A 25,099-nucleotide genomic window follows, 5' to 3' on the forward strand; every position below is an offset into this window, starting at 1 on the left:
TTGGGAGATGGAGAACAGAAAGAAAAAAAGAACTTGTTGCAGCCCCACCCCACACCCCCCAAAAAAGAATTCTTTTAAACACCTAATCCCAGGAAGAAGTACTATTTCTTGAATAAATTATTACCAAGCAATGACAACAATTAAAACACACACAAAAGGACGTGTGTGGGGGAGCACAGGGTGGGGACGGACGTTCAGTCAAGACTGGGCAATGCCACAGCCTGGAAAGGACATGAGAGGGGACAGAAGTGTGGCTCGTGGGATGCATATTGGGAGAGAGACAGAGGTGCGTGTGAAGTGGGGGATCTCATTAAAGTCTGGGGTCCAGGACAGCAGTGGATGTTCGTGTCCTACTCAGTGGTTCGAATCTGTGTGCCTTGGGGATGGAGGGAATGTGCACCCCTGGGAGAAGCTGGGAGGGCCACTGGGTATTCCCTCCAACCCACCTTGCGGCAATGGGTCATGCATGTTTAGATCACATGCTCTGGGCCATAGCACCAGTGATGCGGGCAGGTGACACATTGAATGAGGCTTAACTTACAGCAACAAGCCGAGTCTCTCTGGTCCCCGTGTGAGTGGGTGAACGAAGAGCATGTTCCGAGGGTCAGATGCCTCCGAAAACTGAAAGGAGGAATCGGAGACTGAGGCCCACGTTAGAAATGGCAGAATGTATGTCTGGTTAGTGAGACCCAAGATACCCGCACACACATTACAGAATTCTCATGGGTTTACGGCAAACGGGAATTCTCACAGAGATGAAAAGAGAAGTGTGTATTTCTCTCAGCGCCTGGCTCACACTTACACTCCAGATCATTAAATAGAAAGCAAAGAATCTGAGACTAACAGAGATCTCCTGAATTCAACACCCAAGGGCTGGAAATACACCGGAAAGGGTGGACTTCTGTGCAGTTAAGCTATTACATGAGCAACACCTCGCTAGGGAATAGGATCTTGTTTAGGTGGAAATAAGAGCGTTTTAGTGGAAAGGAAATCTCTGATGCGACCCTGTGGGTCAGGAATCTTGACTTTCCTATGGCATGTGTTTGGGGCTGGGCTGGGGTCTACGCTTCACAGACAGGAGAGCTGGGTTGGTCCCCAGCACTGCATGGTCTCTGGAGGCAGGAATGACTGAAGAGCACTGTGTCCCCAAAGCAAAACAAAACAAACTTACTTGGCAACTGATCCCACCATAAGATTATTTTAAGAGTTCCTTCCTCTAAATCTAACACATACTTAGAAAGTCTGATTTTAAATGTTTATTCAAAGTGAAGGGGTTTAAGGAGGATGCGCAGAGTCTCCTGCCCCCACGCCGGGCTGTACTCGCCGGGACCCCTTGGAGGGGAGCAGGTTGAGTTTCCCTCCGCACCCCGACCAGGGCTCCGGCAGGTGAAGACCTCCACAACCAGCCACCACCATCCTGAGACCACTCTCCACAGGCATGAAGGTACTGGCAGAGGAACAAAGGCATGCGTGTCCTGGGGCTGAGATCTCCAAGCCTGCTCAGATTGGGGCTGAGCATCCTCCACTCAGATCCTCCATATTCCTGTAGGCAGGGGTTACACCCACCAACTGCCCCCCTTGTGCCCTGTAATCCCATCAACGGCCAAGACCCAGAGACTATAAAACCCAGTTCCCGGAAGCATCTTATTATCTCATTCTTTCTTTGGACAAACTGGCAGGCTACCGAATGTAACCTGCCGACACGACAGAGTCTGGCAAACTCCCCGTGGCTTACCCAATATGCCAAATACCAGTAACAATGAAGAGGCTCATTACACTAACCCTGAAAGAGCCTTGAATATGGCACTTTTTAAAAAATTCTCAGGGCTAGGTCAAAGGAGACATTACTGGGGCCTGTTCGAGGCAATCGACGAACAACAGGATGGTTGTGATCGTGATCGTGAGCAGATTCCAATTTTTTTGGGGGGAGGGGGTCAGACGAGAGATCTCTGGGGATCCTCCTGGTTGTGCACTCAGGAAGTACTCCTGGCAGTGCTTGGGGGACCATATGGGATGCCAAGGATCGAACCCAAGTTGGCCGTGTGCAAGGCAAACACTCTCCACGCTGGAATGTCGCTCCAGTCCCACATTCCCATTCTTTCATCAGGACTATCCAAATAGCCTGAGCCATCAGCTCTGAGACAGGAGGAGAGGGCAACTTCCTTGGCGTGTTCCTGACACAAGCCTGGAACATTGCACAATCACCTGGCAGCCTTTCCTCGAGTGGGCACGTGTGGCGACCCCTACATGGACACGGCCAAACAGACCCCGGCAGCTGCTCCTGCTGACCAGTCCTCACGGCTTATTCCTTTAGTCTCTTCTCAGCTCTGATTTCTACTGTGCAATCCACAAGTGGCTGGAGGACATCGGGCCTCTTTACCGATGCCCGAGTCACAAATACGTGGGCCCCTTTAAAGCCACACGCTTTAGATTTGGTGTCATGAGCAACAGAAGAGGGAGGAGAGCCGGAAGGGAGGTGTCCGGGGCCAGAAACCTTTCCAAAGGGATCACACTATCCAGATTCTTTCTTTACGACTTTCATAAGAAATAAATCTCAGTCATGATGCAAATGCCTTAAAGTGTTACTTGGCAGCCTTTCAAAATGCAAAAAAACAAGAACCAAATATTAGAAACTAAAAAAATATATGAAATTTATTATAACGTGGATAGAGTTTATTTAGTCTTTCCATCAACGACACAAAGATAGAGCAAAGGAAGCAGGAGTGGGAGGAAAAAGAGAGGGTGAGGTGAGCACAGCAGCGCGCGAGCGCAGAGACAGCCAGACATCAGCACCCACAGTGAGCTCAAGACCGCGGAGGCTGCCTCCCGGACACGCAGAGTTCCTGACCAAAGCCCGCACCTGACATTCTGGTTCTGGTATCTGTCCTTGGCCATAAGGGAAGTGGGGTGCGCCGAACAGGACCACCCCGCCCCCGCTCTGGGCTTTAGCAGTGGTCGGAGCAGGGCAGGACTGGCCCTGCCTTCCGCAGCTGGACCTGTTTTCAACCTGTCTGAAAACCTAACTTGGAGACAAGCTCCCGAAAGAAACGCTGACTTTCACAAAGTGCAGAGACACACCTTTGGCACACATCGCGTGCAGCTAAGCTGGAGATAACTACAGTCTGGGGAAAACCCGCAGCAAACCCAGGGGCTGGGTGAGTGTAGGCGACGTCCTCGCTCAGAGGCAGCAGTTCTGCGCCTCCATGTGGGAGCCCAGGATGGAGAGAGCCTCCGCCATCAGGACTGCACGCCAACAAGGCCCTTGGGGGCAGGCAGCGGTTTCTGCATGAACCCAGGGAAACTGGACCTAAACCCATCTAGGCTTTCAACCTGAGAGCAGAGCAAATTCCTTTTAGCAATTGATCTACCATCACACTCAGACCTACATCTGAATCCTTTACAATCTCTACCTGGTGATGAAGATCCTGGGATTAGCTACAATTGAGTTGTCTTCAGATTTCTGAATCAGACACAGCTTGCCATGATTAATGAGAAGAAACAGTTCAATATTTGTTTTAAAATTTTTTAATAGTTTTAAATTTTTTTACTCCCACAAAAGAAAAATAAAGTCATCATTTGTTCCTTAGATTCACTGAAAGTTTTTTTCCTTTGGGGTGGATGGGTGCACACCTGGCCATGCTCAGGGTTTACCATGGCTCTGGGCTCAGGGTACCACATGGGGTGCCAGGGATTGAACCCAGCTCAGCTGTGTACAAGACAAGATAGTACCAGTTCTACGACTTCCCCAGCCCCTGAAAGAATGACTTTCCATGGATGGCTGCATAAACTTTCCTGGGACATAGGGGGAGAAGGGGAAAAGAGGTGATGAGACAGCAGAGGGAAATGGACAAGTGGTTAACTGGGTCATTTATTTTTTAAAATTTATTTATGTATTTATTTTTGCCGGGGGTCACGCCCGGTGATGCACAGGGTTACTCCTGGCTCTGCACTCAGGAATTACTCCTGGTGTTGCTCAGGAGACCATATGGGATGCTGGGAATCGAACCCGGGTCGGCCGCGTGCAAGGCCCTACCTTGCTGTGCTACCGCTCCAGCACTAAGTTGCATGCCAAGACGAGTGTCTTAAAAAAACAAAACCAAAATGAAACAAAAAACTGCTTCCCGTTCTGATGGATGGTTCCTCCTCAAGCCAGGGGCGCCAGCCTTGATTCTGGGGGGCTGTGCTTTGTGGGGAGCGCGGGGGAGGATGGGACTCTGGTGTCTGTGTGCCCCCAACTTGGGAGTTGTCTCCTGCAAATAGCACCAGGGATGAACCGACCATTTGGGACCAGCTGTGGGGAGCTGGGAGGATGAGCAGATGGAAGGACCTGAGATGGGAGGCAACCGTGGACGCGCAGCAGACCCAGGCAATCGCCACTCAAGAGTACAGAGGAGGGGGTCTCCCCGCAATAGAACAGACGGTGGGGGTGGGGTGGGGGGTGCGCTGTGTCACAGGGAATTACAGCACAGTAGATTTCATGAGAAACGCATTTCCCTTCCTTGTGTCCTCCATCTTCGGCAGCCTGGCAGTGGACTGGCCTTGGGGATACTCCTGGCTCCTTGCTGGGGGCTGGGTGGAGGGAGGGAACTCTGCCTCCTGCAAAGCCTGTGCTCCCTGTGGCCCCAGACTTTAGAGCAAAGCTCAGATATGCTTAGGCCCATCTGCCTTTTTCCTTTCTTTTGTTTTGGGGCCACACCTGGTGATGTGATGGGCTTCCTCCTGGCGATGCGCTCAAGGATCACTCCTGGCGAGGGGAGGGTCCACCTGGGATGCCGGGGATCAGGGATCGACCCTGGGTTGGCCTCAAACAAGGCAAGTTCCCTGCCTGCTGTGCTATCCTGCACTTCCCCTATTTGTGCTTTTCATTCTGACTTTCGTTTGCATTTCTGCAGGAAGTTCAAATTCTGGGCTTATCTGCCCCACCTCAGTTCAAGATTTTTTCCATCCTGTTGAATTAAGTCTTTTTCTCCTGATACTCTGATTGAAGTTTTTGTTCTCCTGTACAGACAGACCTGCTGGTGGCACCATACCCCCAACCCAGTGCTTCTTATGGTTTACTCCTGCCTCTGCACTTAGCGATTGCTCCTGCCGGGCCACAGATGACTGGATGGGATTCCTCCCATTGAACCCAGATCAGCCACATGCAAGGTAAGAACCCTACTCACTGTACTACCTCTTTAGCCCAAGATAAACACTTTTAAGAAAATGGCATACAGGCACAGAGCAATAGTTGAGCTGGTAGGGCATTTGCTTTGGCCAATCTGGCTTCAATCCCTGACGTTCCGTATAGTCTGCCCAAGCACTGTCAGGAGTGATTCCTGAGTGCAGAGCCATGAATAAGCCCTAAGACATCACCAGGTGTGGCACAAACATAAAGAAACAAAAAGAAATTGGTGTATCAGAATTCCATTGTAGAAACTCTTTGACTTCTTTGACTCTATAGTTCTTGATTGCTAGCCAAAAATCTTTTATAAATAAACCGGAGAATAATCAGGTAACATTGGCAAAAAGAAATAATTTTATTCAAGTAGATATAGAACATTGTTTGCTGAAATTTTAATACTGCTTTACATAGTTTGTGAAACAATTTCAATCGTGTTTATTACTCAAAATGTCAATGGATTACAATCTTTCACTGGTGAGACACTTGATAATCTCCAGAGGAAAATACATCAAAAGCATATATACAATTATAGCAGTTCTTATAATACATGTAGCCCTGATGGTACATTATTTATCACGTTTAACAGAACTAGAAAACATTCAAATGAACATAAATAGATTCAGACTGGATGATAAACTTCTGATGGTTCAGGTCCTTCATTTAATTTTTTTCTGATAAGAAAATCCAAAATTATTAATGTTGAATTTCTCATCATACATTCATCTAAAAACACAATGGAAAAAAAGTAAACTTTGTAAAGACAGTAAATTGGTTATTGTAGGTGTTTCACAAGTAGCTTGCTATCTAACCCAGGAATTGCTGGAGATTTCTGCACAGTGCAGAGAATGAGGTGGCCAGGCCGAAGTTGTTGTTGTCGTAATTGTTGAGGGCGTCCCCGTTCCCTTTGAGAGCCGCCTCAGACATCATCTCCACTTTCATGTTGAGGTCCTGATTCTTTTTTTGGAGGTCCACAATCACGGAATTCAGGAAATCAATCTGTGTTCAAGGAGAGCGTGAGACGGTGAGCCATCTGCGGGAGCCATGGGAGCCCGCCACAGAGGAGGCTGGGCCCCGCTTCCAGTCCCCGAGCCAGGGTTTGAGGCAGCCAGAGCTCCCCTTTCCCTTCCTGAGCGCAAGCTCCCGGGTGCCCAGGGAAGACCCCAGGAGGAGATGCTGGTACCCCTCGGTTCCTCTCAGAGCAGGGAGTCAAGAGGGGTCTTCCCTCTCCTACAAAGCCAAACTCACTTCTTTCAAATGAATGGGGGGGGGAATCCCACTTTACAAAAGTAAGCATGACTGTAGGCACAAACATTCATGTTTCACTTGAAAACTGGCAGGCGCGTTGGGTCTGAGTGATAGCACAGCGGGAAAGGTGCTTGCCTCGCACGCAGCCAACCCAGGTTTGATCCCTGGCATCCCATAGGGGCCACCGGAGAGCAGCCAGGAGTGATTCCTGAGTGCAGAGCCAGGAGGAATCCTGGAGTATCGCCAGGTGTGGCCCCCAAAGAAAGTGTAAATAAAACCAGAAAAACAGACTGATTCTTTTTCTCCCTCAGGGCAAGTTCTGATGGCCAGTCTCTGAGAGTGCCCAGGCCATCCCACACTAGAGCCAAGGAACACAGATCTCTCTTCCTCCAGCTGAAAACAAAAGAAAACAAAACAAAACATGGAAATGTTCAGTTCCCAACAAGCCCACACAGGGTCCACCTGCACAGCCCACATGCAAAGTTCACTTCAGCCCACAAGTGCCCTCCAGGGCCACTGGCTGTTAAGTACAGAAGTGCAGGAAGTGAGGGTGTGCGGGAACTCCTCAGGGCACTGGGACCCAAATGGTCCCCTTCCTCGGAGAGGATTCAAACGATAAAGCGCTGCAGACCCGGGTGGGATGGAAGGGGGGTTGGGGAAGGAGAGACATCAAGGAGGCCCCAAGGCTGACTCCTGCTGCAGGCCAGACCCGAGCCTGGTGATGGTAGGTGCGGGCACCGGACTGCAGCCAAGTGTGCAAACCCCGGAGGACCACACCCAGCTGTCTCCCTTGACAGGAGCAAGAAGCAGGAAGGCAGCCCAGAGGATCAGACTCCCGCAGCTCTGGGCCTAGAGCATGCGCAAAGAGGCTGGAAAAGCCACATGCTGGTGGGCGTTTCCGTTTGCGACTGAACCTTCCTGGCAGGGAAGAAGCCCTCCAAAGTGGTGTTCAACTCTGGCAAAGTGAAGATTTGCCAATGTGATGGGAGCCCGAAGCCCAGGTTCTGGGAGAGCAGCAAGAGGAAGGGCATTGGAGGGCTCTGGCAAGGACATGACCCCTTGACTGAAGGGATGTGTCCTTGTCCATGGGGCCTCTCACTCCTTCAGCATCACCTCTTGTGCTGGCAGCGTGTGGGGGTGGGGTTCCGGCAGCATGTGCGGGGCCCCTGGTTCTCACGGGTGCCAGGGGAGCAAAGCCCCTTCTTCCTCAGCTTCCCTCTTTTTGGCTTCTGTTATTTTAATGAATCAATTAATTTGGGGAGGGGGCTTTTTGGGTCACAATCCGGCGTTGCTCAGGAGTGACTCCAGGCTCTGCACCCAGGAAGTACTCCTGGCAGTGCTTTGGGGACCATATGGGATGCCGGGGATGGAACCTGGGTTGGCCATGTGCAAGGCAAACACACTACCTGCTATGCTATTGCTCCGGCATCATTCTCGGATATTTTAAATGGTAGATATTCCCCGACTCTTTTGAAGCATACACACATATATACATATGTACATGTCTGTGTATGTATACATGCTTATCTAGAACCTTTGTGGGTAGTCAGTTTGGTTTGTTTGGGGGCCACATCCAGTGGGGTAGGGACTAAACCCTAGCTCTGTGCTCAGGGATCACTCCTGGCTAGGGTGGAACAGCTCAGGCTGTCAGCAGTCACTCGAGCCCGGGAAGGTGGGTCTGTGAGGTCAGAGGGCACTGGCTCACCTAGCACTGCACTCAGGAATTACTCCAGGTGGTGCTCAGGGGACCATATGGGATGCCGGGGATTGAACCTGGGAATTCGGTGTGTAAGTCAAACACCCTCCCCGCTGTGCTATCACTATGGCCCAGGATATGGTTTCTCTCAGGGCTGAGGCCGGGCCTACACAGCCCTGGTCACTACCATCACCCACCTTACTCTGCATCATCGCATTGGTGTTCCTGGTGTCCTCCAGGGAGGCCAGGGCCTGCAGGGACGCCTCCCGCTCGGCCAGCAGCTCGGTCTGCTGCGCCTCCAGCAGCGCCTGGTCTTTCAGCAGCCAGTGCAGCTGCCGCTGGAGCTTCGTGGCCTTCTGGCCCAGCAGCTCCTTCTCAGAGCCAAGGCTGTTCAGCTGCTCACGCAGGGCCGACTCCACGCGGGCGGCCTCCTCCTTCTCAGCTGTGAGCTCCTCGATCTCTTGCACCGAGGACTTCTGATCCCGAGCCAGCTCCTCGTAGGAGCACTGCAGCTTCTGGATGATGTTGTCCTTGTCCTTGGCCAGGGATAGGTTCTCCAGAACCAGCTTCTTGACATGCTCCTCCAGCTGGCCCCTCTCCTCCAGGCCCTTCTTGCACTCGGCCACCAGGCTGCTCTTGCTCATCTGCAGCTCCTCCACCAGGGCCTGCAGCCCCAGCTTGGCGACCTGCAGTGCGTCCTTCTCCGCACCCACCCTCTGGAGCTCCTCCTGCACCGCCCTGCCCTCTTCCAGCACTTTCTCTTTCTCCGCCTCGAGGGCTTCTCGGTCCAGCCGCTCCTGCTGGCAGAGCTTCTCCGCGGCCCACCTGGCCTCGATGACCTTCTCCTTATCCAAGCGAATCGCTTGGTTCAACAGCCAGAGCTTCCTCTGCTCTTCCCGCAGCGAAGAGTTTTTGGCCTCCGCTTCTCTGAGTTTCAATTGAAACCACCCTCTTTGTAACTTCAGAGAGAGCTTCTCCTTCGCCAGCAATTCATTCTCTGACCTCAGGGCCCTGCGATCCTCTGACATCAGCTCCATCTCTTCTTGTGTGGCCGAGCTTAATAAGCAAGTTAAGGACTGCAGAAACAAAAAGCGGGGAAGAATGGAAACCAGAATGAGATCAAGCAGGCACAAGCAAGCCAAGCACTTCATGTGGCCTAAATACCAGAAATGAAAATGGCAGAGTAGTCTTACCTGCACACGCGTGCATACGCACACGCGCACGCGCACACACTCACACACACACACGCAGGATGGAGAGGCTCAAACACAGTTAGCTTCTTAGGGTCAACATAACTACCTGCTTATTTTGTGGATGGGGGCCCCACACTGGCTGGTGTTCGGGTCTCGCTCAGGGTTCTGTGCTCAGGGATCACTGCTGGCAGGGCCGGAGGACCATATGGGATGCTGGGGATCAACCCCGGGTTGGCCAAGTACAAGGCAGCACCCTACCCATTCTACTATCAGCCGATTTGATTTTTGAAATGCCGTCTGAAATGATTCCTGACAGCTCCCCGGAAGGTGTAAGTACAGTTGGATCTTGACATTGGGGCATAAGATTTTTCCCCCCACTTCAATTCTTCTATTATAAAATCCATCACTCTGTCCTAGAAGGGATGCATTCAAAAACTAGTTTTCAATACAATTCAAAGAACTACAAAAAGTATTTTGTTTTGGAACTTTGTGCAGGAGGGGAAGGGAAAAGCAACCACTGCTTGTCAAACGATTTTCACAGGGACAAACAGAGGCAGGAAATGGACTTAGCCCCAAAAGTTATCCACTTTATAGAAAATCCAGACGAATCCACCAAGCTTTGGAGACTGAAGCCAACAGTTTTTGCTTGCCAAACACAGTAACAAGTCTCAAAATGGAGACATTAGTGGCCCGCTCGAGCCAATCGATGAACAATGGGAGGGCAGTGTTCGAAGTCATTTGGGAGGTGCCCAGGGGCTTCAGGAGGACTGGCCACACATGGGTCAGGGTTTCCCTCACCTGCTCTCCCTGCCCATCAGCAACGGGTTGTGCGTTTTCAATTCTGAGTCTCAATGCACACCACAGTTGAACCGCCATGTACTTTCCAGAACTTTCTGCAGCAAGGGCTATCTTCTCTGTCCAGCTCAGCAGCCATGAGCCGCAGCAGGCTACTGGTGTGTGCTGGGCAGCTGACCGCTGACGGCCATGTTACCGGAATGGGACTGACCTGAGCATGCACACGAGGCTGCTGGCCACAGAACTGGGCCAGCAGGTGGTCCAGAGAGGAGACGTAGCCCTGGCTGCGGTGCGTGGTGGAAAGCGGCCGGGCACCAACACACACACGGGGCACGGCCGCCATCAGCCGCGGCGCTGCCCTGCGCCCACCCACCTTGGCCTTGTCGGCTTGCGTCTTCAGCTCGGCCACCTCCCGCAGCAGGCTCCCGTTCTCCGCCTGCACCGCCTGCAGCTTCTCCTTCGCCTGCAGCAGCAGCTGCTGCAGGGCCTGCGGCGCCTCCTCGTGCTGCCCCTGGCTCTCCACGCTGGCCTTGGCATGCTCGGCCTGTAGAGCCTGGCACTGGCTGCGGCTCACATCCACCTTCACCTCCTGTGGGGAGCCGGGGGCCACCGTCAGCCGCCGGCCCCCTGCCCGCTCCCAGCACACACGCACACACACGAACAAACACGAACACACACACACACAACGCAAACACACAAACATACACACGCACACACACGGCCCCTCTGCTCTGCTCACCAGCATGCACACACAAACACACATGCACACACACACACGCGCACACACGGCCCCTCAGCTTGGCCGCTTTCGTTCAAGTTCTCCTGAAGACTACGAAGCGCTAGCCCCTTCCCCTGCAGCTCTTCGGCCAGGCTATCGGCCTACCAGAGTCCCAAGGATGGAGTGAATGGACCAAGGAGACAAACAGGAACGGGAAGGGGAAAACAAAACAGAAAACACGTATGAGAAGCCCATGACCCAACACAACCCCGAAGAACAGAGGCGTGAGGTGAGCGTGATTGCCTGAAGCTCGCGAAGCCAAGGCCTTGGCGCGGGCAGTTCTGGTGATGACTGTCTAGTGGTTATTGAAAACAGCCCAAACAGAGGCGTTTTCTAGACCGAACTTTGGCGTGACCAGAAAATAAGAAAGCCTATGAGAAAGACTGACTTTCCAGGGGCGGGGAGACGGCACAAAGGGCTCGAGTACACACCAGGCCCGAGTGGGAACTGCAGCACCACTGGGCGATACTGAGATCAGTCCAAAGCTGAAAAGCCCCACTACTGCTGGGCGGGAGGACCCCAGAGCCCAGAGCATGGCTTGGCAAGGAAGAAGGAAGTAAGCAAGGGAGGAGGGAAGCTAAGGATAGGAAGGAGGGAGGGAGGAAACAGGGAAGAAAGGGAAAGGGAGGGGAGGGAGGGAATAAAAGTTTATCTTTTTTTTTTCTTTTGGCTTTTTCGGTCACCCTAAATGCTCAGGAATTTCTCCTTGGCAGTAACCCGGCCAGCTCACTGAGAGTATCTCGCCTGCACGGCAAAGCCTGCCAAGCTCCCCGTGACCTATTCGATATGACAAACACAGTAACAAGTGTCACAATGGAGACGTTACTGGGTCCGCTCGAGCTAATCGATAAACAACGGGAGGGTAGAGACAATGACAGTGACCCTATGGGATGATGGAGATCGAACCCACGTGGGCCGCGTGCAAGGCAAATGCCCTTCCCACTGTACTATCACTCCGGCCCCCAAGATTTACTTTCTTTTCGTTTCTTTTCTGTGACTTTAAAAGTTTGAGGGGTTTCAATATGAAATTTAAAATGAGGAACCTCTAATCCACTAGACAGCAGTCACCCGAACTTGACGTTTGTTACATCTTGATGCGAACAAGTGGGTCAGCTATCCCCTGCTGTGTCCTAGGAATTGATTCCATTTGTTTCAGCTGGTGTTTCTGGAATGCCAGCCAAGGAGTCCTGAGTCCTGAGAGGAACTCCCGGGGATCTCGGGGCCCTTCTGTTATGTCTGTCAGTCCTGTCTACAAAGCCCACAGCCCTTCCATCTTGGCCAAGAGAGAAGTTTCTCCAACAAAGTGCCCAGCGCGGGGGGAGCCGGGGTGGGGGGGAGTGAGGGCACGTCCATGCCACCACAATCCTATAGGAGGAAAAGGGCATCTCTCGGGGCTCCTTGGTGAGAACTGCAGCTTCCTCGGCTTGGCCCAGATCTCACTGTCGCGTCCTTCCCCAGGGTCAGGGCTACCATGAGAGTCCATGCCTGTGGCCAGCAGGGGGCCATGCTGGAAGGCGGACTTGGCCCAAGCACCCCTTAAAGGCTGAAAGGGATGAAATCTCTGCAGGGCTGGGCGGGGGCTTGTGCTGCAGGGAGGGAGGGGCTGGCAATGAGAAATACCAAGATGGGCCACGTCACTAGCCCTGAGGGAGCTCAGAGGCTCAGAGGCATCGAGCACCAGCTGGGAACTGAGGCGCCTCGGGGAGAGGAGGGCAAAGCCCGTCACACGAGCAGGTGGTCAGCAAGGTCAGAGAAAGACCCTCGTGGCCTGACTCGAACCCAAGTGTCTGGGGGGACTCGGTGAGTATGCAGCGGGCCCAAGGGGTGGGGGGCAGAGGTCTGCTCTGGGGGCTCCTATCTTGTTTTCTCACTGGCTTCGTGTTTCAGAAAGACTCCAGACGGGCCAATGGGGGCCAAGGCTAGCACGGCATCCGGGTGGTGGGGACCAATGACAGCCCCAGAATCGTGCCGACACCTTCTCAGTTCCCTCAGAGGGAACCGCACGGGACGTGACCGGGAGACCTGTCAGCACCAAGCCGGAACACAGCGGCGAGCAGACTGACACACAGCATGCAGGGAGCGAGCGTGGAAGTGGGCGAGGGTGCCCGAGTACCAACCTGCAGCTCTCAGCCCGCTTTGCATTCTCTAACTCCTGAATCTGCCGCTCAGCCACCTGGAGCTGCTGCCTGAGCTTCTCCATTCCCAATTGACCTTTGGAACTGGCCTTCCAGAGCCCATCGAGCTGCAAGAGCTTCTGCTGGGTGGCCTCCAGCTGTGCCGTGGCATTGGCCAGGGCCTGGGCTTGCTGACTACACACGGCCTGCAACCCATCCAGGTGCTTTACCTTCGTCTCCGCCTCCTGCAGCTTGTTCAGGGTGTCCTCCATCTCCACCAGGTGCTGGTCCTCGATCTGCTCGAGCTTGGCCCGTGCGGCCTCCAGGCTGTTCTTCTGCTCCTGGGCCGTCCTGAACAGCCGCGACCTGAGCGTCTGCAGCTCAGAGGCGTGCGCTGCACGCTCAGCCGCCTGCTGGGCCTTCAGGCTCTCCACCTCCTGCTGGTACTCGAACTGTAGCCTCTCGATCTGCATCTTGAGCTCAGCCAGCTCGGCCGCCTCGGCGCCCACGCCCTGGCTCACGGATGCCTTCGGCTCGCCCATGGCCTGTTGGTGCGGGGTGATGGCCGTCTCCAGCTTGGACTTCCACAGGGCGATCACGTCCGCATTCTCCTTGTTGGCATGGTCCAGTTTGGTCCTCAGGCACTCGTTCTCCTTGGCGAGCTTCTCAGAGGCCGCCTGCAGGGACTTCACCTCCTTCTGGTGGGAAAACAAAATTTCCATGAACTTAAAACAGGAAGGAAGTAAAGTAAAGTAAAGGCCCTCCCGTTGTTCATCGATTTGCTCGAGTGGGCCCAGTAACGTCTCCATTGGAGACTTTGTTGTTACTGTGTCTGGCATATCGAATACATCACGGGGAGCTTGCCAGGCTCTGCCGTGCGGGCGAGATACTCTCGGTAGCTTGCCGGGCTCTCCGAGAGGGGCGGAGGAATCGAACTCGGGTCGGCCATGTTGGCTGCGTGCAAGGCAAACGCCCTACCGCTAAATTTTTCTTTTCCAAACTGACTCTTTGCTTCTTCTTGTTTTAAGGAAAATCTTCCAAAAAATGGGGTTCTAAAGGGTTTGATTTGTGCTGCTCGACTGAAAATCAAAGCTGAGGCAAAGGCATAGACCCGACTGTCAGAAGGAGAGAAAAACGCTCATCAAGAGCAGCCTCCAGCCCCAAGGAGCAGAGATGTGTCAGCCGGGCCCTGCCAGGTGCATGACCCCAGGTATCCCTGTCTGATTAGGAGTCTCCAGCAGAAGTGGTCCCGGCGGGGTCGGCCAGGCCGCCCCGCATCCTTGCCTGCACCCTGCAAGCCTCCGGGACCTGCCCGGGCTTTACCTCCAGGTCGCCTTTGGTGATGGACTCCTCCTCGACTCGGAACTGGAGGTCTTCCACTTTCCTGTGGGGGAGAGGGAGACGTTGTGAGGGACGTCACTGCTGCCCCCCATGAGGGCCACCATCTTGTAGATGCGCCTGACCCAGCCCCCGGCTCCACACACAGGAGGGCTGAGAGAGTCGGGGAGGGCCAGAGCGAGAGTACAGCAGGCAGGGCATTTGTCTTGCACGTGGCCGACCCGGGTTCAATTCCCAGCATACCACTATGGACCCCGGAGCAATGCCTGGAGTAATTCCTGAGTGCCGAGGCAGGAGTAACCCCTGAGCATCGCTGGGTTGACCCAAAAAGAAAAAAAAGAAAGTCAGCGAGTCCCCTCAGCTTCGAGCACTGGGTGGGACCCGCAGGCTCCAGGAGGAAGCTAGGCCGAGCCAACGCCAGGTGCAGTGTCATATCAACCCTTTCTGCCTTGCGGCTAACAGAGGTGGTTAAAAACTGACCCGCGGCGCCTGCCAGTCCCTCCCAGCCAGCGCCTGTCCCCACATTGGGACAACAACTGAGCCCCTGGGGGAGAAGCAGCCAAGGACTCGGGGGCCGGGGGCGGGGGGGGGGAGGGGCTCCCAGTGACTGTCGAGTCGGCCTGTGGAGCTGAGGGGCTGAGCCAGGCACTGTCAGTGCCCCTGGGCACCACACTGCCGGGAGCCCACCTGAAAAGGCGGTCTCGGCCAGCACCCCGTGTCCATCTGTCTGGAGCCAGGCCTCAGCCCCGCGTCCGACTGTCTGCAGCCTGGCCTGAGCCCCATGTCTGTCTGTCTACACCCCGGCCTGAGCACCACGTCCGTCTGTCTGCAGCCTAGCCTGAGCCCTGTCTGTCTGCTGTCGTGCCCCATGGGTACTGTGGGTTTCCTCCCGCCTGGGATTTAACCACAGGGACTCCCACAGGGCCCCACTGGGTTAGGACAGTTCCTTGCCACCCAGCACAGGCCTCCTGAATACCAGGCCAGGTGGACACAGCAGGGAGGGTCGGGGGTGGCTTGGCTCCACTGAGCTCCCCCCCCAGCCCTCCCGGTGAGGCCGCGCTCAGGACTGGGCACCCGTTGGTTTCTGGTTCTCACAGCCCTGGAAGGCCAGGAGTGCCCAACCCGAGGGAGCCCCCAGCTCCGGGCACGGCCTCACCTCTTCTCCTCCTCCAGCTGGTTCAGCAGCTCCACCTTCTCCCAGTCGGTCGCTTCCAGCATGGCCCGCAGCTCGTCGTTCTTGGCCTCCAGCTCCAGGACGTGCTGTAGAGGCAACGGCGCGTGAGTGGCCTCGCCCGCCCCCAACAGCCCTCTGTGGGCTGGCATCGCCACCTGTCACCACGGCAAGCTGAATGCATCTCCCACCTAAGCTACGGCATTTCTGGAAGGCCAGAGGGGAAGCACACAACGAAAGCACCGGCGCGGACAACTCGGCACTCCCTAAACCCCCACAGGGCGAGCAGAAGGCGCATGAGATCAAACCACGCGCCGGACACCACCGCAACGACGGCAGACGGGCACCCACGGCCTCTGCCTGCACCGCCTGCACCAAGCTCGCGCCCAGCCTCTACCGCAGGCGTCTCTCGGCCCCGGCAATGCCGTCTGCACAGATGTCACCTGGTCGTGCCCGTTCCGGCCAGGGCCAGCTCCTGCTCTATCTCCCCCATGTGGCTCATGGCCTTGGCCACCTCTGCCCGCTCTAGGTCCCGCTCGGCCAACAGCTGCTGAATGTGCTGCTGCTTCTCCTTCAGCGCCTCCTGGAGGGCAGTGGTGCTGGAGATCTTGTGCGCGTAGCGGGAGGAGGTTTCCGGGAACTGCAAAGGAAAAAGAGACGTGAAGGGGAGGGGGGCGGCCGACACGGGCATGCACATGGTGATCCTCGGCAAAGCACATGGAGCAGTGCTGCATCCTTGCATACGGGCCAGCGACTCTCAGCAGAAACCTCTTGAAACCTTCCCGAAGATCCTTGGACGGGACCTGGGTTCCACTGACCTCGGGCCTCGTGGGAATCCAGAGACTCTTCTGCAGAGCCGGAGGCAGCCCCCTCCACAGCCCGTTCTGGCCTGATCTTCCTTAAGGCTGAGCCCTTGGCTTGAGCTTGAGGCCGGATCCAGCATCTTCAGCCTTGCAGGTCTGTCAGGGTCTCCCATTGCAGCCTGTCCCTTCTCTCTTCCTCTTCCTTCCAGCTCACCTCGCTCTCCCGGGCACCCGCCCCATGCCTGAATAGCAGTAACCAGAGACTCTTGTCTCTGGGAATGGCCCCGTGCCCCCGGGGGTCACTGGGTGTGACCCTATAAAAGACCCCTGTGCCATCTGCCTTCGAAAATGGGGGATGAGAGGCTAGAATGATAAAGTTGCGGGAAAGGCGCTGGCCTTGCACGCCGCTGACCCGAGCTGGATAACAGGTACCCACCCCATAGGGTCCCGAGCCCACCAGGAGTGACTCCTGAGTGCAGAGTCCAGAGTAAGTCCTGAGTATTGCTGGGGCATGGCCAAAGTCCAGGGAAAAAAAAAGGAAAAAGTGGTGGGTTCGAATGTGTGAGGGCTCAAGCCCAGCGAGCAGGACAGCAAGGGCAGCTCAGGGAAAGACCAAGCACAAAGGGAAGGAGAGAAGAGGCAAGACAGTGAGGAGGGGAGGGGAGTGGGCTGAAGGGCTGAGGGGACCGGGGGTTCTGTCCATTCTATCCTGGGCTCGTGGTCACTCATGTTGCTCTGCAGACCCAGATCCCTCTCTGCACAACGGCCCCTGCAGGAGGGGACAAGGCGGGACCTGATCTTCATTCTTCGGGCACACGGTGGCGGGGGCTGCAGCGGTGATGGCCAGGACTTCTGCTCCTTCTGCCCGGCCATCCCTGTTCCATCGCCCTGCTGTGGTCCAGCCGCAGGTTCTCTTGCCGCTTCCCCGCATCATCTGAGCTGCTGCCAAACGCCTCCTGACCGAAGGGCCCAGCAGGGCCCAGGCTGTCCACTGCTGCTTTGCCTGCTGGGAGCTCTCGAGCCACCTGGTTCTGTCCGAAGAGCGGGATCATGCTTGCCTGTGCGTAAGGACCAGGCCGTGATTTCCCGATACACTTAAAGTATATCTGGTCCGATTAAATGCCCTCCCCAGGGCCAAAGAGTCTGTTGGGGGGGGGTGGGGGAAGGTGCTTGCAGAGGTTCAAGATCCAGCACCATCAGGAGTGACGCCACCCCCCAAGCAGAGAGCCCGGAATAAGCCCTGAGCACCCCTGGGTGTGGCCCCAAAACCAAATAATAACTAAAGTTTCTAGGAGCACACGAGCTCTCCGGCCAGCCATGTGCAGTGCTCCCGGGAACTGCAGTCAACTCGGAATTCAAGGGGTGGCTGGGAAGAGCTTGGCAGCCTTGGGGGTCTAACAACAAGACCCGGGCTCAACCCCCCTCCACCGGGAGCAGCCCCCAAGCACCACGCCTGGAGTCCCTGAGCACTGCCAGGTGAACCCCAAAGAGCAAAAATAAAAACTAGGAAAAGCGGGAGGCGGTGTGCCCTGAGCCTCCTGGCCTGAGCGGGTGGAGCAGGCCAGACGCACGCGCTTCCTGGGCCTGAGACATCTCCCTGAGGAAACCAGCACAGGAGCGATGGGCTTCGTTCAGCCAACTATGGCGACGAGACTGTGAGGTTCAGGCGCCGGAGCACGGAGAAAGCAGCACCCCTAGCATAGGGGGAGGCACGTGCTGAGGGGCTAGGCAAGGTCGGGGCCACGAGCTGAACTCAGGATGCTGATGCCAAAGCCTCTGCCCTGCGCGTGGTTTGTGAGGCCCCAGGCTCCATCCCAGCAAGGCCAGGCCTTCTGTGGGAGCCTGGTACCTCAGAAGAGCAACTCAGCCAACAGACGAACAGGGAGGCCTCCACAGGGCACGCACGGACCCGTGTGCATGTATGTATGCGTGCATGTATGTTCGGGTGGGCATATCTACACGCACCTGTGTGCATGCGCACGTTGTGTTTATGCATGTATGTGCCTGTGTGTGTATACCCATAAGCCTGTGTATATACAGTATGCACTGCGTGTACATGTATGAGTGACTGTGTGTATGAACGCTTGTGTGTGCACTTATGGAATTATGTTGTCGAGGTATACTTCCGTGAAGTCACACAGAATCTTTCTATATTCCTGTCATAGACGCTAACGGTGATGTTCAGTTTAGGAGTGAGCTCCACCCTGCATAAAGATATGCAAGGCAGGGGCCAAAGAGCTGGAGAGCGAAGCCCCAGCGCTGCCCAGGCTCAATCCCGGAGGCCCGCCAGGAATAATCCCGAGCACAGAGGTGGGAGAAAGCCCTGAGCTCTGCCAAGTGTGACCCCAAAACAGAACAAAACAAGATATCGGGGGGAGGCTGGAGATACGTCTCAGGCGTAGGGCTCTTGCTTGGAGGTGGGAGGCACCGGCACAAGCCCAGCACTGCAAATGGCCCCTTGAAGCACTGTAGGGTATGGCCCACAGTCAAGCAGAAAAACAAAACCAAATTCCACAAACGGGCTGGTTCGCGAGGGAAGGAGAGGGGTTTCTGAGTCTGCTCTCCTCCTAAATGGTGAGGCGAAGGGAAGGAGGAGTCGGACGTGCGGATGCACGTGGGGCAGGGAAACCTGGTGGTGGTCGAGCAAGACAGGACTGGCCCCAGGCCTGTGCCCACGGCCCGTGGCCTCCTGGCTCCCGTTCCCGTGTCATCTGTTTTGTATCTTCCGTTGCACACACACTCACTCCCTCCTCTTCCGCATCGAGGGTCAATGCACGGAGCAGAGGCGGCGGCAGGAAGCGCAGCCCCCAGCAAAGCCAGCCCCCCAGGACACCCTCTCCATCGTGGGCCCGTTTCCCTGTGGACAATATCTCAGGGCACCCTTGCATATTCAGACACACTTTAGTGTTTATGACTCAGATAGACGTGAGGGGAGAAGCCACGAGGCCCCAGCTTTGAATTGCGGCACCGCAATGGACAGAAGTCGAGGCCACTCTGCATGTGGACAGCGGTGCAGAGGGACAGGAGGGAGCAGGGAGAGACGGAGAGAGCAAAGAAGCAAGATGAAGGGCCAAGCGTTCCCCAGAGTCTCTGGGCCCTGCTCTGACCCTCAGGCGACCCCTTCAGCTACCCCACTTCATCCCTAAGGTGGCCTGATGCCAGAGAGGAGCCCTGAGCACCCCAGGAAAGGCCCATCCCTGCTCCTGTCACTGGTGGTGGCTGGGAAGCCACTCGCCTGCCACCCGGAGCTGCTCAGCCCACGTGCTCCTGCTCCGCCTCTCGCCCCTGGGGCTGTGGGAGTCTGTGGGGGCCCGAGCACCCCGCAGTGGTGGGGGGCTGCTTACTAGTCCCGTGCGGCCGGGTCTGCTGCTCTCGAATGAGGCCCCGGAGCTGACGGGGCTGAGCGAGGAGGCCGAAGGGCTGCGCTTCAGGCTGGCGGGGGTGGTGGCCATCACACGCCTCACGGCGGCCACCTTGCCCTTGGCCGGCGTCGTGGAAGGGAAGCCGATCTTGATGACTTTGTGAATGGGAGCAAACAAGCCATACTTGGGCTGACACTGGAAGTACCTGCAGACAACGAGGAGGGGGGGACAAAAACACCTTCGGCAAGAGACATAAGCGCCGACCCAGAAGTCCACTGAGTCCCAGAGTCTCACACCCCCACAAACGAACACGCTCCCACAGCCCCACATGCCCACACACTCACACCCCAACAAACACACTCACACACGCACCCCAAACAACACTCCCACACTCTCACACTCCCACCCCAACAAACACACTCACACTCACACCCCAACCAACACTCCCACATTTCCACAGCGCCACACTCACACTCACTCCCCAACAAACATCATACCGTCCACCAGCCCACACTCACACACACTCACAACCTAACAAACACACACACACCCCAACCAACACTCCTACACATAAACACCACAACCAACACACACTTACACTCACACCCCAACCAACACTCCCACACTTCCACACTCTCACAGCCCAACAAACACACTCACACCCCAACCAACACTCCCATACTCTCACACTCCCTCCCCATCAAACACACACACTCACACCCCAACAGACACTCCCACATGTCCACAGCCCCACACTCACACACACTCACTCCCCAGAAACACACATACTCACACCCAAACCAACACACACTCACACTCACACCCCACCGACACTCCCACATCCACACACACTCACACCCCAACCAACACTTCCACACACCCACAGCCCCACAGTAACACACACGCACACCCCAACCAACACTTGCACGCTCTCAAACCAACACTGACATGCTCTCATTCCCCCACAAACACGCTCACACCCCCACCAACATTCTCATGCCCACGCCCCCACCAACACTCTCACAGCCCCACACTCAGACGCTCACATACACACTCCCTCATACATTCACACCCACACTCGCTCGCATGCCGCCCACCCCCACCACGCAAACCAAGGGCGATTCCAAGCAGCCTCCCCGGCATCTGAAGGGCGACAGCAGGCCCGGGGGGTTCCTGCGGCCCGAGCACAGCTGCATATGGAAGCCCCAGGCTGTCCCCACATCCCTGCAGGGTCCCCGAGTGCCACTGGAAGTAGCCCCGCCTAAGAACCAAGTGAAGTGGCCTGCAGTCCCCTCAGCGCCTCCCGGGCACCGTGCATGGCCCCAGGCTCTCTGGGGGGGCAGGGGGACCCACCTCGTTCCGGCCACAGCACCATCGTTCTTGCCCAGTGGCTTCTCCAGCTCTACGCCGCACCAATCCCCCTTGGCGAAGTCCGTCTCCCCGAGGAAGCGCACCACACCGGCCTCCATGCCTCCCACCTGCCGGAGGGATGGAGGGACGTGGGTCAGGCACCCTGGACTGCGCACAGCGCCCCCACCCCCGCAAACGAACATTCTGGCTTCAGAGGCGGGATTTCCTGAAGAAACCCCAAAGGTCAAAGTGCCATTTCCCCCCGCAACCCCTACAGGGTGAGCAGACGCTGCTGCTCAGTGTCCATGCAAGGCAGCGGCATTCACACCCACTCGCTGTCACCGGTGGCCTGGCTGACCACACGCCCGGGAATCTCTGACCCAGGCCAGCCACCTGGTGTGGCGAGGGGGTCGCTGCCCCTTGGGTGTGGGAGCGGAGCACTGGCAACCCCACCGCTGGAGAACAATTAAGCCAGAAACCAGCTAAAGGAAAATGACTGTTCTCGTATCTTAACAGAGTTCGATCTTCCAGTTCTCCTTCACTATGCCTTGGCTTGACACTTGGTTCCCGGGACACAGAGCAAAACAGAATCACAGCGCTGGACACTGACAGGAATGCTGACAAACAGGGCTGGAGCACCGGGGGAAGGGTGCTTTGTGTGCGACCACCCTGTGACGCCCCAAGCAAAAACATCGAAAACCAGAGAAATAGAACCGATTTCCAACTTTGTTCATTGGTTTGTTTTTGAGTCACATTCAGAGTGCTCAGGGCTTACTCTTGGCTTGGTGCTCACGGATCACTCCGGGATGTGCTTGGGGGACTGTACATGGGACCAAGACTTAAACCCCGGGTCAGAGGCGTGCAAAGCATGACCTCTCCCCACGGCATGACCCCTCCACCCTGTTTTGGCTAAACTGGTAAAACTGGCAGCATCCCCGTACGCATCCATCACGCTGGAAACTGCAGGACCAGGCGTCCCGGCTGCTCGTGCTTCCACCCAAACCGCGAGTCTGGAGGAGCTGATGAACCAGACAGGAGAATGGACAGCCACCCGCGACCGCTGCCCTCGGCACTCACCAGCACCTGGTCCCCGAGCTTCAGCTCCCGCTCCCCTTTCTTGAGGGAGCAGGCCTCAGAGAGGTTGGAGATGGACTCGCTGGCCGTCCTGGTCAGGCTGCTGATGTGAGGGGTGGCCGTTGACTCCTTCGCGGGGGACTGGGGCACATTCGCGGTGCCGGCAAGGGCCGGGGAGGCCGACAGGGGCGGGGTGGCCCAGGCGGCAGGCGCTGGCTGCCGGCAGTTGGTCTCATCGTCGGCCTGCAAGCTCCTACTCAGCTTGGACGGCCGGGTGAAGATGCCCTTCAGCGGCTCGCACTGGAAGTAGCGCACACCCGCCACCGAGCCGTCGTTCTTGCCGATGGGCTCGTCCAAGACGATCCCGGCCCACTGACCAGGGGCAAACTGGGTCTCCCTGAGGAACTGGATGAATCCAGGCTTGTTCCCGTTCACCCAGACTCGTTCCCCGACCTGGAAGTCGCCCACAAACTCCTCCTGCATCTCCGAGGAGGGGGCGCTGGGGCTTTTCTCCCCAGGCACGGTCTTCTCAACGGGAGCAGCCGCTGGAACAGCAGAAAGGGTCAAAAGGGTCAGAAGGGACAGGAAGGGCCTGTGCAGGTCCAGTTAAAGTGTGGTTGGGGGGAGGGACACCCAGCAGTGCTCGGGGCTACTCCTAGCCAATGACGGGGGCTGCTTGTGGCGAAGCCTGGCCGGGCCAGCCGTGAAGCGGACGTGCTCACCTACCGCAGCATCCCAGGCCGCAGTCATACTTTGGGCAGCTCAGGGGAAATCTTTGGATACACCCCGTGATACTACGGACCAAGCCAGGTGAAAGCTCGAACCCAGTGTCTTATTTCTGCTGTGTCCACTGGCCCATCTTCTTTTTCTTTTGGGCGGGGAGCAACCCAGCCAATGCTCAGGGCCTATTTCTGGTTCTCCGTTCAGGGTTACTCATGGTGAGGTTGAGGGTGGAGAGTCACATGGGGTGCCAGTTGCCCTCCCCACTGTACTGTGGCTTTGGCCGGCAATGAGGCCCTCTAGTCCAGGTGAGTCCACCTCCCTAAGCCTGTCCCCAAGCCTGGGCAAGGGAGCTACCAGTTAGAAGGGAGCGTGTTGGTCGCCTCAGCCCTCACCGGTTGCCGTGACACTAAACTCACAGAACGTGACACTCGTGTGTGAGAGCTGTCCCCAGAGCCACGGACGTGTCTACAGCTCAGGGAGCCCTTCCCGGGCGAGGACTCGGGATGGGGTTCCCGGGTGGGAATGAGTCTCCGTTGGCCTGGGCTGAGCGCACTTACCGGCCGAGGGTGCCTTCAGGGCCCAGCTCCCATGCTTGAGGATCTTGGTGGGGGCCTTCAGCCCGCTGGGCCTCAGCAGACTCATGGTCAGGCGGTCAGACGCTGCCGCGGCCACTACCAGGCCCCGACCATCGAGCCCACTGCGGGGCCTTCTGAGGCACACTCGTTCTCAGGACTAAATCTCTGAAGAGCAGAGGAGAGAGTCTGTCTCAGGCGAGCGACCACAGCAGCTTCCGGAGCCCAGAGAGCTGCCAGTCTGGCACTCGCCACCCCGAGTGCGACCCCCATTCTCCCGCACAGCCCCCTGAGCCCACCAAGTGTCATTCCTGCGCAAAAACTCAATCCAAAACAGACAAACAAACAACTGCCGATTCGGGGCCAGAGAGCAGAGGGGACAGGTACTAGCCCTGCGGGCAGCTGACCCTCGCGCCCTCCCTGCCATCACTCCCACCACCAAACATATTCAGGAGCCAGAAATCATCACTGAGCACCGCGAGTGTCACTGACCACCTCCCCGTCCAGACACTGACGAGCTGGCAGGCGACTCAGCAGTGATGGCTGGTCTTGTGTGTGCGTGTGTGCGTATGTACATGTGTGAGAGGCCCGGAGTTACACGTAGAAGCTAAGGCAAGCAACAGGCACACTTTTTTCTATGGGCTGAGAACTGCAAGGGAAAAGAGCCCAGCAATACTGCGCCAAATGGGGGCTGGAGAGCGATAGCACAGTGGGAAGGGCATTTGCCTTGTACGCGACCGACCCAGGTTCGATTCCCAGCATCCCATATGGTCCTCTAAGCACTGCCAGGACTGATTCCCGAGTGCAGACCCAGGAGTAAACACTGTGCATCACCAGGTGTGACCCAAAAAGAAAAAAAAAATGTGCCAAAGGGGAGCGAAGGAGTTTTCGGCATTTCCTTCATTCCTTGTGACGCTGCCCAGGTTGGATAACCACAAGCCAGTATTAACTCCATTTCTTAACCCATAGAACTGAGGCAGACAGGTAGATGGGGGAAGCGTCCCCATGGCGATGGAACTCCGAGAAAGTCAACAAAAGCTTCATGGCCACCAAAAGACTACCTGAGTGCACGGGACCCAAGGTCTTGTCAAAATTAACCCACATTATGAGGCCCGGCAAGCTACCGAGAGTATTCGATATGCCAGACACAGTAACAACAAAGTCTCCAATGGAGACGTTACTGGGCCCGCTCGAGCAAATCGACGATCAACGGGAGGGCCTTTACCTTTACCTATGAGGCCCAGAGCAGGCTGGACCCCCCGAGGGAATAGGAACAAAGGGCAGGAAAGGAATTTCTAAGAGGACCATGGACCACTCAACTCTACCCCGTTGGCAACCACCCTAGCAACGGACTCTAGGTAGCTAGAAACTCCCACCAGGGGCAGCCTGGGGAAATCCCTAGATTAGCCACCTTGAACCAAGGGAGGGCGCTCATGTGTGCCCGAGCCCAGGTACTGCTCTTGCCTATGAGGTCCATCATGTCACGGGCTTCTCCCCTCCTGAGGTGTGGACTTTCAGACCGAATGCAACCTAGCAACATAACATGTTCAGTGGCTTTCCGCACCTCTGGAGAAGCCGCACTCTCTCTCGAGCGTGTTACTCCCTCCCTCCTTCCCCTTCCTTAAGGCCTCCAAATAAAATGTTTCTGCTTCATGCTCATCTCCTGAAATGCTTTTCTGCTAGGAGGACAAAGGCCCGGGGGCCTGAGGAGGTCGAGGATC

General features: G+C 56.2%; 1 protein-coding gene across 1 annotated transcript in view; it reads right to left on the bottom strand.

Annotated features, from left to right (window-relative positions):
• LOC130038920 (CAP-Gly domain-containing linker protein 1-like) overlaps positions 1–23,516 on the bottom strand; it is a 39,444-nt gene extending 15,928 nt beyond the window's left edge. The window contains 10 exon segments of the mRNA XM_056130711.1: positions 10,473–10,682; positions 13,000–13,707; positions 14,312–14,369; positions 15,480–15,583; positions 15,938–15,957; positions 15,960–16,134; positions 19,642–19,864; positions 21,013–21,137; positions 22,087–22,628; positions 23,364–23,516. Of these exon segments, the coding sequence (XP_055986686.1) occupies positions 10,473–10,682; positions 13,000–13,707; positions 14,312–14,369; positions 15,480–15,583; positions 15,938–15,957; positions 15,960–16,134; positions 19,642–19,864; positions 21,013–21,137; positions 22,087–22,628; positions 23,364–23,448 (2,250 nt within the window). The 5' untranslated portion in view covers positions 23,449–23,516.
• Positions 23,517–25,099: the final 1,583 nt, after the last annotated feature.

Source organism: Sorex fumeus, unplaced genomic scaffold (genome assembly GCF_029834395.1).
Source record: "Sorex fumeus unplaced genomic scaffold, SorFum_2.1 ptg000081l, whole genome shotgun sequence".
Taxonomy (NCBI): Eukaryota; Metazoa; Chordata; class Mammalia; order Eulipotyphla; family Soricidae; genus Sorex; species Sorex fumeus.